A 15011-nucleotide genomic window follows, 5' to 3' on the forward strand; every position below is an offset into this window, starting at 1 on the left:
GATCAATAAGCGGGTGTCATTTGGGGTAGGGAACATAGTGGCGGATTCAGAGGTTAGGTATATCATGGTGAGTGGGGAGCTGGAGGGGATGCCGGTGGTATCAGTGAATAGTTACGCACCAAACTGGGATGACGCGGAGTTTATGAGGTGGGTGTTGGGGAAAACTCCGGACCTGGACTCACATAAGTTGATCATGGGAGGAGGGGGGGGGGGGGGGGGGGGGGGGGGGGGCGGCCTTTAATACGGTCATCAATCTGAGGTTGGATCGGTCAAGTTCAAGGACAGGGAGGGTGCCAGCCTCAGCAAAAGAGCATCATAGCGTAATAGGATTTACAGCGCAGAAAGAGGCCATTCGGCCCAATGAGACTGCACTGGCCCTTACAAAGAGCACCCTGCTGAAGCCCACGTATCTTCTCTATCCCCGTAGTCCCAACTTAACATTTTTTGAACACGAAGGGCAATTCAGCATGGAAAATCCACCCAACCCGCACATGTTTGGACTGTGGGAGGAAACCAGAGCACCCGGAGGAAACACAAGCAGACACGGGGAGAACGTGCAAACTCCGCACAGACAGTGACCCTGCCGGGAATCGACCTGGGACCCTGGAGCTGTAAAGCAACTGTGCTAACCACTATGTTACCACGTTGCCCACGGGGTTTATGGAACAGATGGGGGTGGGGGCAAGATCCGTGGAGGTACAGACTGCCAAGAGCAAAGGAGTTTTCTTTTATTTCTTATGTTCACAAAGTGTACTCCCGGATTGATTTTTTTCATTTTGAACAGGGCTTTGCTGGCGGGAGTGGTGGATGCTGAGTACTCGGCGAGTGTTGTGTTGGACCATGCCCCACACTGGGTGGATTTACTGGTGAGCAAGGAGGTTGGTCAGCGCCCCAATGGAGATTGGATGTAGGACTGCTTCCGGATGAGGGGTTCTGCGGGCGGGTGAGGGAAGCCATCCAGAATTATTTGGAGATAAGTGATACGGGGGAACAACACAGAACAACATAGAACAGTACAGTACAGAACAGGCCCTTTGGCCCTCGATGTTGGCTCTCGAGTACTCAGCATCCACCATCCCCGCCAGCAAAGCCCTGTTCAAAGTGAAAAAAATCAGTCACAGTATAAAAAGGATCCAGCTACAGTGCAGACTTTGTTTGCACTGGAGTGCTGACCTAGGTGCATTTGAGTGCTATAGTGAGAGTTTGGTGACTGAGGGAGTGCTGAATTTGGTGCATTTGAGTGCTATAGTGAGAGTTTGGTGACTGAGGGAGTTAGGTGAGGAGCGAGCAAGGTGCTCCTTTCATTTCATTTCTGCAAAGAGCGAGAAGGGAGCCAGGGGTTTACAGAGTGCAGCTGACTGGGAGCAGAGTCGGAGGGCGGAGGTCCAATTGGTCCACAGGGCAGCTATATTCTGTAAAGTAAGAGGGGATGGAGGCTTGGGCAGTAGCATGCTCCTCCTGTAGGATGTGGGTGGTGAGGGATATCACCGGTGTCCGCTGACTATACCTGCGGGAAGTGCAACCAACTCCAGCTCCTCAGAGGAACTGGAGCTGGATGAACTTCGGATCATCCGGGAGGCAGAGGGGGTTATCGAGAAGAGTTACAGGGAGGTAGCCACACCCAAGGTACTGGACAAGAGTAGCTGGGTTGCAGTCAGGGGAAAGAAAATGAACAGGCAGACAGTGCAGGGATCCCTCGTGGCCGTTCCCTTCAAAACAGCGTTTTGGATGCTGTTGGGGGGGGGAGGGGGGGGGGGGGGGGGGGGACGACCTACCGGGGGAAGGCCCTAGCGGCCCGGTCTCTGGCACTGAGTCTGGCTCTGGGGCTCAGAAAGGAAGGGGGGAGAATAGAAAAGCAATAGTAATAGGAGATTCAATGGTTAGGGCAATAGAATGGAGATTCTGTGGTCGCGAGCGAGACTCCCGGAAGGTATGTTGCCTCCCGGGTGCCAGGGATGTCTCGGATCGTGTCTTCAGGATCCTGAAGGGGGAGGGTGAGCAACCAGAAGTCGTGGTGCACATTGGTACCAACGACGTAGGTAGGAAAAGGGGTGTGGAGGTAACAAACAAGTTTAGGGAGTTAGGCTGGAAGTTAAAGGCCAGGACAGACAGAGTTGTCATCTCTGGTTTGTTGCCGGTGCCACGTGATAGCGAGGCTTGGAATAGGGAGAGAGTGCAGTTGAACACGTGGCTGCAGGAATGGTGTAGCAGGGAGGGCTTCAGGTATTTGGATAATTGGAGCGCATTCTGGGGAAGGTGGGACCTGTACAAGCAGGACGAATTGCATCTGAACCAGAGGGGCACCAATATCCTGGGAAGGAAGTTTTCTAGTAGTCTTTGGGAGGGTTTAAACTAATTTGGCTGGGGAATGGGAACCGGATTTGTATTCCAGCAACTAAGGAAGCCGATATTCAGGACGCCAAAGCGTGTAGTGAGGCGGGGGGGAAGGTAACACTGACAAAGGAGAGTACTTGCAGGCAAGGAGATGGGTTGAAGTGTGTATACTTCAATGCAAGAAGCATCAGGAATAAGGTGGGTGAACTTAAGGCATGGATCAGTACTTGGGACTACGATGTAGTGGCCATCACGGAAACTTGGATAGAAGAGGGGCAGAAATGGTTGTTAGAGGTCCCTGGTTATAGATGTTTCAACAAGATTAAACAAGGTAAAAGAGGTGGGGCGGTGACATTGTTAATTAGAGATAGTATAACAGCTTCAGAAAGGCAGTTCAAGGAGGATCTGCCTACTGAGGTAGTATGGGTTGAAGTCAGAAATAGGAAAGGAGCAGTCACCTTGTTGGGAGTTTTCTATAGGCCCCCCAATAGCAGCAGAGATGTGGAGGAACAGATTGGGAAACAGATTTTGGAAAGGTGTAGAAGTCACAGGGTAGTAGTCTTCCCAAACATTGAGTGGAAACTCTTTAGATCAAATAGTTTGGATGGGGTGGTGTTTGTGCAGTGTGTCCAGGAAGCTTTTCTAACACAGTATGTAGATTGTCCGACCAGAGGGGACAAATATTGGATTTGGGACTTGGTAATGAACCACAGGATAAGGTAGTTTCTAGAACGAGACTCGGACAGGGGAAGGTATCAGAAATCTACAAGGAACTTATGGAGTGGGAGGAAACCCAGATAGGTGAGATAAAACGTAAATGGGAAAATGAGTTGGGAAAGGAGTTAGTGGCGGGTCTGTGGGAGAATGCTCTGAGCAGAGTCAACGCGACCTCATCATGTGCCAGGCTCAGCCTGATACATTTGAAGGTGGTTCATCGGGCACACATGACGGTGGACCAGATGAGCAGGTTTTATGGGGTGGAGGACAGGTGTGTGATGTGTGCAGGAGGGCCCACAAACCATGTCCACATGTTTTGGGCATGCCCGATGCTTAGGGGATTCTGGCAGGGATTTGCAGATGTCATGTCCACGGGTACTATAAACGAGGGTGGCGCCGAGTCCAGAGGTGGCGATTTTTGGAGTGTCGGAAGACTTGTGAGTTCAGGGGGCAAAAGAGGCTGACGTTTTGGCCTTTGCCGCCTTGGTAGCCTGGATACGGATATTACTAGCGTGGAGGGACCTGAAGCCCCCGAAATCAGAGGCACGGGTTGGCGACATGGCTGGGTTTGTCGACTTCTTTGGAGAAAACTAAACTGTTCGCAGGTTCAATGGGGGGGTGGGGGGGGGGGGGGGGGGGTTTAGGGGGTAGGAGGGAGTGAGGTGGGAACAGTTAGGTGTGAACAGTGGGAGATGGAGGCATGTGTTTTGCACTGAACTATGTTTGCTTGTGTATTTGTATATTTTATTATTATAAAACCATAAATGTCTCAATAATATGTTTGTTAATAAAAAGGATAGCGGGTGGCTTGGAGGGGAACCTCCGTGTGGTGGCATTCAAACGTATCTGCCACCCGTCTACTAGTTGGTAGAGATCACCATCTCTGCAGCTTCTAACTAACTTCTAACTAGAGCTGCATTGTGAACTGCATAGAGTCTGAATGATAAATCTTAAATTGTGTAATTCTTAACACAAAATCCACACACGATACAAGATTAACCTGTTAACGGGGGGGTTTGACCTTAACTGCTCTCAGAAAGCTACCCATTCACGCCGTTACTATGCAGTAACTGCATGAGTCGGGTTCTCCACTAACAAGATACTGTCGTCAAACCAAAAAGACATGCGAACATAGAACAGTACAGGCACTCCGGCCCACGATGTTGTGCCAACCATTTATCCTAATCTAAGATCAACTTAACCTACACCCCTTCAATTTACTGCTGTCCATGTGCCTGTCCAAGAGTCGCTTAAATGTCCCAAATGACTCTGACTCCACCCCCTCCGCTGGCAATGCATTCCACGCACCCGCCACTGTGTAAAAGAACCTACCTATTATGTCCCCTCGTGACAGCCATTTCCACCCTGGGGAAAAGTCTATCCACTCTATCCATGCCTCTCATCACCTTGTACACCTCTATCAATTCACCTCCCTTCCTTCTTCGCTCCACTGAGAAAAGCCCTAGCTCACTCAACCTTTCTTCATAAGGCATGCCCTCCAGTCCAGGCAGCATCCTGGTAAATCTCCTCTGCACCCTCTCCAAACCATCCACATCCTTAATGAGGCGACCAGAACTGGACACAATATTCCAAGTGTGGTCAAACCAGGGTTTTATAAAGCTGCAGCAAACCTTTGCGCCTCTTCAACTCAATCCCCCTGTTAATGAAAGCCAACACACCATACGCCTTCATAACAACCCTAGCAACCTGGGTGGCAACTTTGAGGGATCTATGTATGTGGACCCCAAGAACCCTCTTCCTCCACACTTCCAAGAATCCTGTCTTTAACCCTGTATTCAGCATTCTAATTCGACCTTACAAAATGAATCACTTCACATTTATCTTGGTTGAATTCCATCTGCCACTTCTCAGCCTTGTTCTGCATCCTCTCAAGTCCTGTTGTAACGTGCATTAGAACATAGAACAGTACAGCACAGATCAGGCCCTTCGGCCCTCGATGTTGTGCTGAGCTTTGTCCGAACCAAGATCAAGCTATCCCACTCCCCGTCATTCTGGTGTGCTCCATATGCCTATCCAATAACCGCTTGAAAGTGCCGAAAGTGTCTGACTCCACTATCACAACAGGCAGTCCATTTCACACCCTAACCACTCTCTGAGTAAAGAACCTACCTCGGATATCCCTCCTATATCTCCCACCCTGAACCTTATAGATATGCCCCCCTTGTAACAGCTTCGTCCAGCCGAGTAAATAGTCTCTAAACGTCCACTCTATCTATCCCCCTCATCATCTTATAAACCTCAATTAAGTCATCTCTCATCCTCCTCCATTCCAAAGAGAAAAGCCCGAGATCATTCAACCTTTCCTCATAAGTCCTATCCTGCAAACCAGGCAGCATCCTGGCAAATCTCCTTTGCACCCTTTCCAATGCTTCCATATCCTTCCTAGAGTGAGGTGACCAGAACTGCACACAATACTCCAAATGTGGTCTCACCAGGGTCATGTACAGTTGCAGCATAACCCCACGGCTCTTCAACTCAAGCCTCCTGTTCATAAACGCTAACACACTATAGGCCTTCTTCACGGCTCTATCCACTTGAGTGGCAACCTTCAGAGATCTGTAGACATGAACCCCAAGATCTCTCTGTTCCTCCACATTCCTCAGAACCCTGCCGTTGACCCTGTAATCCACATTCAAATTTTTCCTACCAAAATGAATCACCTCGCACTTATCAGGGTTAAACTCCATCTGCCATTTTTCGGCTCAGCTCTGCATCCTATCAATGTCTCTTTGCAGCCTACAACAGCCCTCCACCTCATCCACTACTCCACCAATCTTGGTGTCATCAGCAAATTTACTAACCCAACCTTCAACTCCATCATCCAAATCATTGATAAAAATCACAAATAGCAGAGGACCCAGCACTGATCCCTGTGGTACACCGCTGGTAACTTGTCTCCAGTCTGAAAATTTTCCATCCACCACCACCCGCTGTCTTCTATGTGATAGCCAGTTACTTATCCAATTGGCCTAATTTCCCTCTATCCCACACCTCCTTACTTTCTTCATGAGCCGTCCATGGGGAACCTTATCAAATGCCTTACTAAAATCCATGTATACGACATCAACTGCTCTACCTTCATCTACACACCTAGTAACCTCCTCAAAGAATTCAATCAAATTTGTAAGGCAAGACTTACCCTTCACGAATCCATGTTACTATCCTGGATTAAGCTGCATCTTTCCAAATGGTCATAAATCCTATCCTTCAGGACTTTTTCCATTAACTTACCGACCACCAAAGACAGACTAACCGGACTATAATTACCAGGGACATTCCTATTCCCTTTCTTGAACAGAGGAACAACATTCGCCACTCTCCAGTCCTCTGGCACTATCCCCGTGGACAGTGAGGACCCATAGATCAAAGCCAAAGGCTCTGCAATCTCATCCCTTGCCTCCCAAAGAATCCTAGGATATATCCCATCTGGCCCAGGGGACTTGTCGACCCGAAGGTTTTTCAAAATTTCTCACACATCCTTCCTCAGAACATCTACCTCCTCTTTACTACTCACCCAGTAGTCACTCTGTCCTCACTCCGACCGGATTCAGCTGGAAACCCCAACAGCAAGTTTTTTTTAAAAAATTACTCCCCTTCTCAGCAAGCACTCACTCCTGCGTTCTTACCCATCACAAGAATGACGAATGAATTTCAGTGCCAGTGTGCTGCCAGACATATGGGCTGTACGTCCCAATGACTGACAGATCGTATCAGCACATCCCTTCAGTTATTTGCAACAGGCAAAGTGCTGACCATACCCAACCAACTCGTGCTTGAAAAACTCAAAACAGCATTAGATCTGATTCCATATTTTGGACAACACTTACGAAACAATCCCAACTGTGCCAAGAATTACCCTAACATCCAATTTAGGATTATCAGACAAACGTGCAGTGTGGTTCACTTACGCATGCTAGAAGCTACATATATTCACACAGACAAGTCTCTCCTTTGTAAACAGAAAAAACATTTCAGCTTTTCCAACTTACAAAAAAGATTGAGGAGCCATTTCCTGGTTTACTCTCCATTGCAATGCCTTGACCAGAGTTGACTTCCTTGGTTTGAATTTAAATTAAATCATGGGTCCAACTGATCCCTGGTATATTGTCTGTGGCAAAGCCTCAACCAGACTTCATTTGCCATCAGCATCATTTTCTCACATAGTACAAATTTTGTTCCCTTTAAGATCTGTTATTCTCACAAATCTGTTCCGAGTGCAAGAGAATTTGAATGCTGAATACAGGGTTAAAGACAGGATTCTTGGAAGTGTGCAGGAACAGAGGGATCTTGGGGTCCACATACATAGATCCCTCAAACATCTCTATGTTCCAATAGGATTGCCTCTCATATATCCAAACTCTGCAGATTATAAGCATATTCCACTCAGTTGTTACTGTTAGGATATTGTTGTAAAACATTTTGTCTGCTCTATTCCCCCCCCCCCCCCCCCCAAACCAACCTCTTTATCCCTGTCCTACTGTCTTCGGATTAGCTACTCCAAACTACCTACATTTTGTATTTCTGTTAAAACTACAGATTTTAGGCAGAGCTAGAACACCCCTTGTTGGGCCAGGCCACGATGCATCTTCTAGGTTCTGTGGCAGAACTGATTATGTTGTTTTGATAAACAGTGTATATATGATTCTCAGTCAGCACCTATCGCGGCCTGTGAATGGTGTAGCCAGTCAGAAACTTTCAGGAAAGGATGGGGGTCTTCCAGAGAGTTCCATTTTATCTTCAGTTCAGAGAAGGTTTCAGACAGGTTGCAGCTGGAAGAACCTCTCTCTCCCTGTGGCTCTCTTTCTCTCAGCTGGGTGATATTTGTAACCTGTGAAAACTCTAGTGGAATCCAAACCAGTCATTGAGCAGGTTATTTGTGAGTAAGTACCTCTTGACAGTGCCATTGATGACCTCTTCCAGAGGAGGCAGACGGCACTCAAGTTTGTGGAAAGCTTCCGAAGTAAGGAAAGAAGCAGTCATTCACCAGGTCTGTAACCTTTTAACTTGGTATCTGAAGGGCTGGGAAGAGCTTGAAATTGAAGCTCAAGTTGGGAGCATTTGTGGAAAAACTGCCAGAATCTTGTGTAGGATCAGGCCAGTAAAAACTGCTGTTTCCAGGGTCAAAGTTGTATTAATCTCGCAGGGAGGCGGAAGCTCCACCTGGTGGTAGGAAAGCAAAAGTGCATTGATAGAACATAGAACAGTACAGCACAGAACAGGCCCTTCGGCCCTCAATGTTGTGCCGAGCCATGATCACCCTACTCAAACCCATGTATCCACCCTATACCCGTAACCGAAACCCCCCCCCCCCCTTAACCTTACTTTTATTAGGACACTACGGGCAATTTAGCATGGCCAATCCACCTAACCCGCACATCTTTGGACTGTGGGAGGAAACCGGAGCACCCGGAGGAAACCCACGCACACAGGGGGAGGACGTGCAGACTCCACACAGACAGTGACCCAGCCGGGAATCGAACCTGGGACCCTGGAGCTGTGAAGCATTTATGCTAACCACCATGCTACCCTGCTGCCCTGCTGATCTGAGCATCCTGTGTACAGCACCATTTGGTGGCCTGCAACAAGAATTATGCTGATCTGAACACCTGTACCTAATGCCATCTGATAGTCGTACGATGGGACTGCACGACTTGAACCTCGGATAAATCTTTTTCCCCGGAGGCCGCAAACACAGCAGTGAAGACTCATCTCAAATTTACCCTTAAATTTACCCTGTTTTTTAAGCCCCACCAACCCATACCTTGTGTCTAACTTGTGTGTGTCTGGGTAGAGGGTGAGACAGGGTTTGGCAATTAGGTGGACTGATAGACCATTGTCCTGTTCTTTCTTTATATATATATATTCACCTTTTCCCCTTTTTATTAATAAACAGTTTGTTAATGTTTTATTGAGAAATCTGGAGTCTGTAACTCGTTGAAGCAGTCAAGCGTTAAGGATCCTCGGAAAACAAATTATTGGTTAATTCACTTAGAACAAAGAACAATACAGCACAGGAACAGGCCGTTCGGCCCTCCAAGTCTGTACCGGGCGTGATATCAACCTTTGCCAAAACCCTCAGCACTTCCTTGTGCTGTACCCTCTATACCCATCGTACCCATGTGTTTGTCAAGAGTTCTTTTGAACATTGTTAATGTATCTGCTTCAACAACTTCCCCAGGCGACGCATTCCAGGCACTCACCACCCTCTGCGTAAAAAACCTGCCTTGCAAATCTCCTCTAAACTTTGCCCCACAGACCTTAAACCTATGTCCCCTGGTGACTGACTCCTCCATCCTGGGAAAGAGTGTCTGCCCATCCACTCTATCCATGTCTCTCAATCTTGTAGACCTCTATCAAGTCACCCCTCAACCTCCGTCTTTCTAATGAAAACAGTCAGAGTCTATTCAGCTTCTCCACATAGCTAACACCCTCCAGACCAGGCAACATCCTTGTAAACCTCTTCTGCACCCTCTCCAGAGCCTTCTGGTAGTGTGGCGGCCAGAATTGTGAGCAATATTTTTATGACCTTGCCAGTAATGTATCCATCTTACCACCTCACCTCTGATCCCGTGTGACACATCACCTGTTGTACCAGTCTGCCATGAGGCACCTTGCCAAAGGCTTTACTGAAGTCCATGTAAACAACATCTACCGCCTTCCCTCACCAATCAACTTATGTTAGGACTCTGGGGTCTGTAGGCTGGACTTGACCGCGCACTCGTCCAGGTTGTCGTAACACTACTGAAAGCAATCAGGTGAACCTTTGCCAACAAGTATATTCTTTCTTAGATAAGGAGAGAATAATCACTAATAGGACCAAAGGCCCAGGTTAATGCTCTGGGGACACAGGTTCAATTCCCACCACAGCAGCCGGTAGCATTGAAATTCAATTAATAAATCTCAATAATGATGACCAGGAAACAATTCTTGAGTTTGTTAAAACTTATTGGGTTCACTTCAGGAAAGAAAATCTATTGCAACAAAAACAGAAAATACTGGATAATTGCAGCAGCTCTGACGTCGAGACTGGATGACTCTTTGTCAAAGCATTGCCAAAGAAAATCTACTATCCTTACTTGGTCTAGCCCACATGTGATCCAGACCCACGTAATGTCCTTGAATGCCATCAGAAATGCTCAGCAAACCATTCAATTTATCAAACTACTTTAAAGAAGAAAAGGAATAAAACAAGACATACCATCCAAAAGTATTTAGGCACCAGAAATGACAACAACGGCAAACCCAAACCTGTCAACCCAGCAATGCCCTTCTTGCTAACATCTGGGAGTTTCAGCCAAAATGAGAAAAAACGTCCCACAGGTCAGCCAAGCAACAGCCTGACATGGTCTTAAATTATACCTTTCAGACAATATTCCAGACACCACGATCATAATCCTTGGGTATGTCAATCCCACCAACAAAACAGACTCACCAAAGTGGCAAACAGTAGCTATACAGTCAGAAGGGAGATGCCCTCAGATGCTTCAACATCAATTCCAAACTCCATGAAGTTGCGTGGCATCAGGTCAAACATGGGCAAGGAAACCTATTGTTAATTACCACCCTTGCGCTGATGAATCAATACTGCTCTACATTGAACACCACTTGGAGGAAACATTGAGGGTGGCACTGTGCTCTGGGGTAGGATGGGACGATGGCTTCAAGGTCCATCACCTAGATTGAGTGGACAGCACCACTATTGACAGATCTGGCAGAATCCAAAATGACTCTGAAGAAGTGGTACGTTAGATTCTGTTTTTCTTATCAGATGCTGCCAGAACTGCTGCATTTTTCCAGCATTTTCTGAATTTAGTCCTGAAGGACAGAGCTGCGAGACTGGGTCTGTGGTAGGGAACTAACAAGGGGGAAAAACATACCTGACCTCATCCTCAACAACCTGCCTGCTGCTGCAGGTGCATCTGTCTATGACAGTATCGGTAGGGGCGACCATCTTGAGGAGGCAAAGTCCCATCTTCCCTTTGAGGATGCCCTCCATCAGGCTGTGTCCCACTGCCACCATGATAAATGTGATAGACTTCGAATAGATCAAACAACTTTAAAAAGGCAGCCAGGTAACTGTGAGGAACTGTGGTCAATCAGCAGCAGAATTGTACTCAGTCACAATTTGTAACCTCATGTCCCAGCATATCCCCCACTACCATTACTACCAAGCCAGGGGATCAACACTGGTTCAATAAACGGTGCAGAGGCCATGCCAGGAGCAACATCAGGCATAGCAATAAAGGAGGTGCCCAACCTGGTAAAGCTACAACACAGGACAGCTTGCATGCCAGGCAACATTAGCAGCAAGTGATAAAACATTTCCAAAACCAATGGATCAGATTTAAGCTCTGCTCTCCTGCCACATCCAGTTGTGAATGGTGGTGGATAATTCATTGGAGGAGGAAGCGCCACAGATATCCCCATCCTCAACGATGGAGGATCCCAGCATATCAGCGCTAAAGGCAAGGCTGAAGCATTCGCAACAATCTTCAGCCAGAGTTGCTGAGTGGATGATCCATCTCGGTCTTCTCCGGAGGGCCCCAGCATAACAGGTGCCAGTCTTCAGCTAATTCAATTCACTCCACTTGATATCAACAACTGAAGGCACTGGATATTGCAAATCATAAGTCCTGATAATATTCTAGCAGTAGTACTGAAGATTTGTGCTCCAGAACTTGTCGCTCTCCCAGCCAAGCTGTTCCAGTACAGCTACAACAGAACATACCAAACCCAGCCAATTATCTCCCTATCAGTCGATTCTTGATCATCAACAACATGGTGGAAGAGGTCATCAATGCTACCGTTCTGCCCTGTTTAGTTTGAATGTGGGGCTGACGTCTGCCTCAGTTTACTATTCAGAGGCGAAAGCTTTAACTCTCTGTTGGTCATGCGGAAGTGAATGTCGCTGCTTTATAATTCCAGATGGTGCTGTAACTGAATTAAAATGAATCATTGCCAGCTGAAACTCGAGAATAATGCATCTTTTTATCACAGTGTGCTTGGTATCTGTATTAAATAGCATGTAAACATGGCAAGTGCAAACCAACAATCTTTTTCATGACATTATCTTGTGATCTTTCACGAGCACTTTGGACTTTTCATCAAATTTGGATAAAAACAAGATTTTAAACCTCACCTCAACAACATTGTTATTCAAGTCTTCAATGTGGTGAATAATTTGGCTGCCACTGGGGGAAGAAAAAACATGTGTTACGATAGTGTTGTAAAACCTTCCATCTGCCCTGTCCCCCCATTTTTATCCCTGTCCTGCTGCTGTGATGTACAATCTTCTGGTTAGCTGCGACAATCAATTGGGCACCAATTGGGCAGCACGGTAGCATTGTGGATAGCACAATCGCTTCACAGCTCCAGGGTCCCAGGTTCGATTCCGGCTTGGGTCACTGTCTGTGCGGAGTCTGCACATCCTCCCAGTGTGTGCGTGCGTTTCCTCCGGGTGCTCCGGTTTCCTCCAACAGTCCAAAGATATGCAGGTTAGGTGGATTGGCCATGATAAATTGCCCTTAGTGTCCAAAATTGCCCGTAGTGTTGGGTGGGGTTACTGGGTTATGGGGATAGGGTGGAGTTGTTGACCTTGGGTAGGGTGCTCTTTCCAAGAGCCGGTGCAGACTCGATGGGCTGAATGGCCTCCTTCTGCACTGTGAATTCTATGATTGGGATTTCTGTTAAATTAGAAATTTTAGGCAGAGCTAGAACTCCCCGTCAAGTTGGGCCAGGCCAAGACGTCCCCTTTGGGTTCTGTGGCAGAACCCGTGATGTCATTTGATAGACTTAGCGAGCAGCCAATCGGTTGGTGTGGAATTTTCGGCCTTCTCCTATTGTGGCCTGTGGTTGGTGAAGCCAGTCGGAAACTTTCAGAAAAGAATGCGGGTCTTCTGGAGAGTTCCATCTTTTGGTAGTCTGAGAGGAAAACCAGCGAGTAACGCCCCTGAAGGCCCCCCCCCCCACCCCCCACCGCTAACCCCCCCCCCCCCCCCACCGCTCTCCCCCCCCCCCCCCCCCCCCCCCCCCTCCCCTCTGCCACACGATCTTAAGAGGCATTCTAGCCAAATCTGTGAAGACTTTCTGGTTTAAAGAGACAGCCGTCAGAACTGGGAAAGAGATCTTGAGTGTTAAAGTGCAAGCTGTTTTCCCAAAGGTCAGTAACCTTTGAACTGTGTGTGTCGGGGGCTGGGAAGTGCTCAAAATTGAAGCTTAAACTGAGAATATTCCTCAAAGAATGGCCAGTGTACTGGTGTAAAGTTCAACAAAGAACAATACAGCACAGCAGCAGGCCCTTCGGCCTCCAAGCCTGTACTGGTAATGATACCGCCCTTGGCCAAAACCCTCAGCACTTCCTAGTGCCGTAACCCTCTATACCCATCCTATCCATGTATTTGTCAAGATGTCTTTTGAATGCCGTTAATGTATCGGCTTCCACAACCTCCCTTGGCAATGTGTTCCAGGCACTCACCACCCTCTGTGCAAAAAAACCTGCCTCGCACATCTCCTCTAAACTTTGCCCCACAGACCTTAAACCTATGCACCCTAGTGACTGACCCCATCATCCTGGGAAAGAGTGCCTGCCCATCCATGTCTCTCAATCTTGTAGACCTCTATCAGGTCGCCCCTCAACCTCCGTGTTCTATTGAAAACAGTCCGAGTCTATTCAGCCTCTCCGCATAGCTAACACCCTCCAGATCAGACCGCTTAGCCAAACCCACTGATGACAAAGGAAATAAAACCTGAGTTTAATAAGGCAGACTAAAATGTTTTCACAGGAAAGTGAATGCTCCATCTAGTGGTAGAAGGACTTGATGGGCCGAATGGCCTCATTCGGCACTGTAGATTCTATGAAGTGCAGCGATCTGAGCAGTGTGTACAGCACCATCTGGTGGTCGGCGATAAGAACTGCACTGATCTGAATACAGCTTGAAAGGAATTTGAAGACCATCTACCTTGACGATTTGAAAAGACATTCTAGTTAAACCTGTGAAGACTTTCTTTTTTAATAGAGAGAGAAAACATACCTGGGAAAGAGATCTCTTGAATGTGAAAATGCAAGCTATATTCCACAGGTCGGTAACCTTCTAACTCTGTATCTGAATGGCTGGGAAGAGGTCAAAATTGAAGCTTAAGGTGAGGCATGTGTTAAAACCGCCAGCCACAGTCTTGTACAGAACTGATGCATAACAAAGAAATAACTGATGCATGTAGAAATGGTACAGCAGTTATCATGGGGGATTTTAATCTACATGTCGATTGGTTTAACCAGGTCGGTCAAGGCAACCTTAGAACATAGAACATAGAACAGACAACACAGAACAGGCCCTTCGGCCCTCGATGTTGTGCCGAGCAATGATCACCCTACTTTGAGGAGGAGTTTATAGAATGTATCCGCGATAGTTTCCTAGAACAGTATGTAATGGAACCTACAAGGGAACAAGCGGTCCTAGATATTGTCCTGTGTAATGAGACAGGATTGATTCATGATCTCATAGTTAGGGATCCTCTCGGAAGGAGCGATCACAATATGGTGGAATTTAAAATACAGATGGAGGGTGAGAAAATAAAATCAAATACTAGTGTTTTGTGTTTAAACAAAGGAGATTACAAGGGGATGAGAGAAGAACTAGCTAAGGTAGACTGGGAGCTAAGACTTTATGGTGGAACAGTTGAGGAACAGTGGAGAACCTTCCAAGCGATTTTTCACAGTGCTCAGCAAAGGTTTATACCAACAAAAAGGAAGGACGGAAGAAAGAGGGAAAATCGACCGTGGATATCTAAGGAAATAAGGGAGAGTATCAAATTGAAGGAAAAAGCATATAAAGTGGCAAAGATTGCTGGGAGATTAGAGGACTGGGAAATCTTTAGGGGGCAACAGAAAGCTACTAAAAAAGCTATAAAGAAGAGTAAGATAGAGTATGAGAGTAAACTTG

The 15011-nt window shown here is 47.1% G+C and overlaps 1 protein-coding gene across 2 annotated transcripts in view; it reads right to left on the reverse strand.

The window, feature by feature from the left end:
• rcc1l (RCC1 like) overlaps positions 1-15011 on the reverse strand; it is a 242932-nt gene that overhangs the window by 105212 nt on the left and 122709 nt on the right. The window contains exon 5 of one of the 2 annotated variants that reach the window (XM_038813551.1): positions 12212-12263. The exons of the other annotated variant lie outside the window; for it this stretch is intronic. Coding sequence (XP_038669479.1) covers positions 12212-12263 — 52 coding nt within the window. The remainder of the gene's footprint in view (positions 1-12211; positions 12264-15011) is intronic. 2 annotated transcript variants of the gene reach the window in all.

Source organism: Scyliorhinus canicula, chromosome 12 (assembly GCF_902713615.1).
Source record: "Scyliorhinus canicula chromosome 12, sScyCan1.1, whole genome shotgun sequence".
NCBI lineage: Eukaryota > Metazoa > Chordata > Chondrichthyes > Carcharhiniformes > Scyliorhinidae > Scyliorhinus > Scyliorhinus canicula.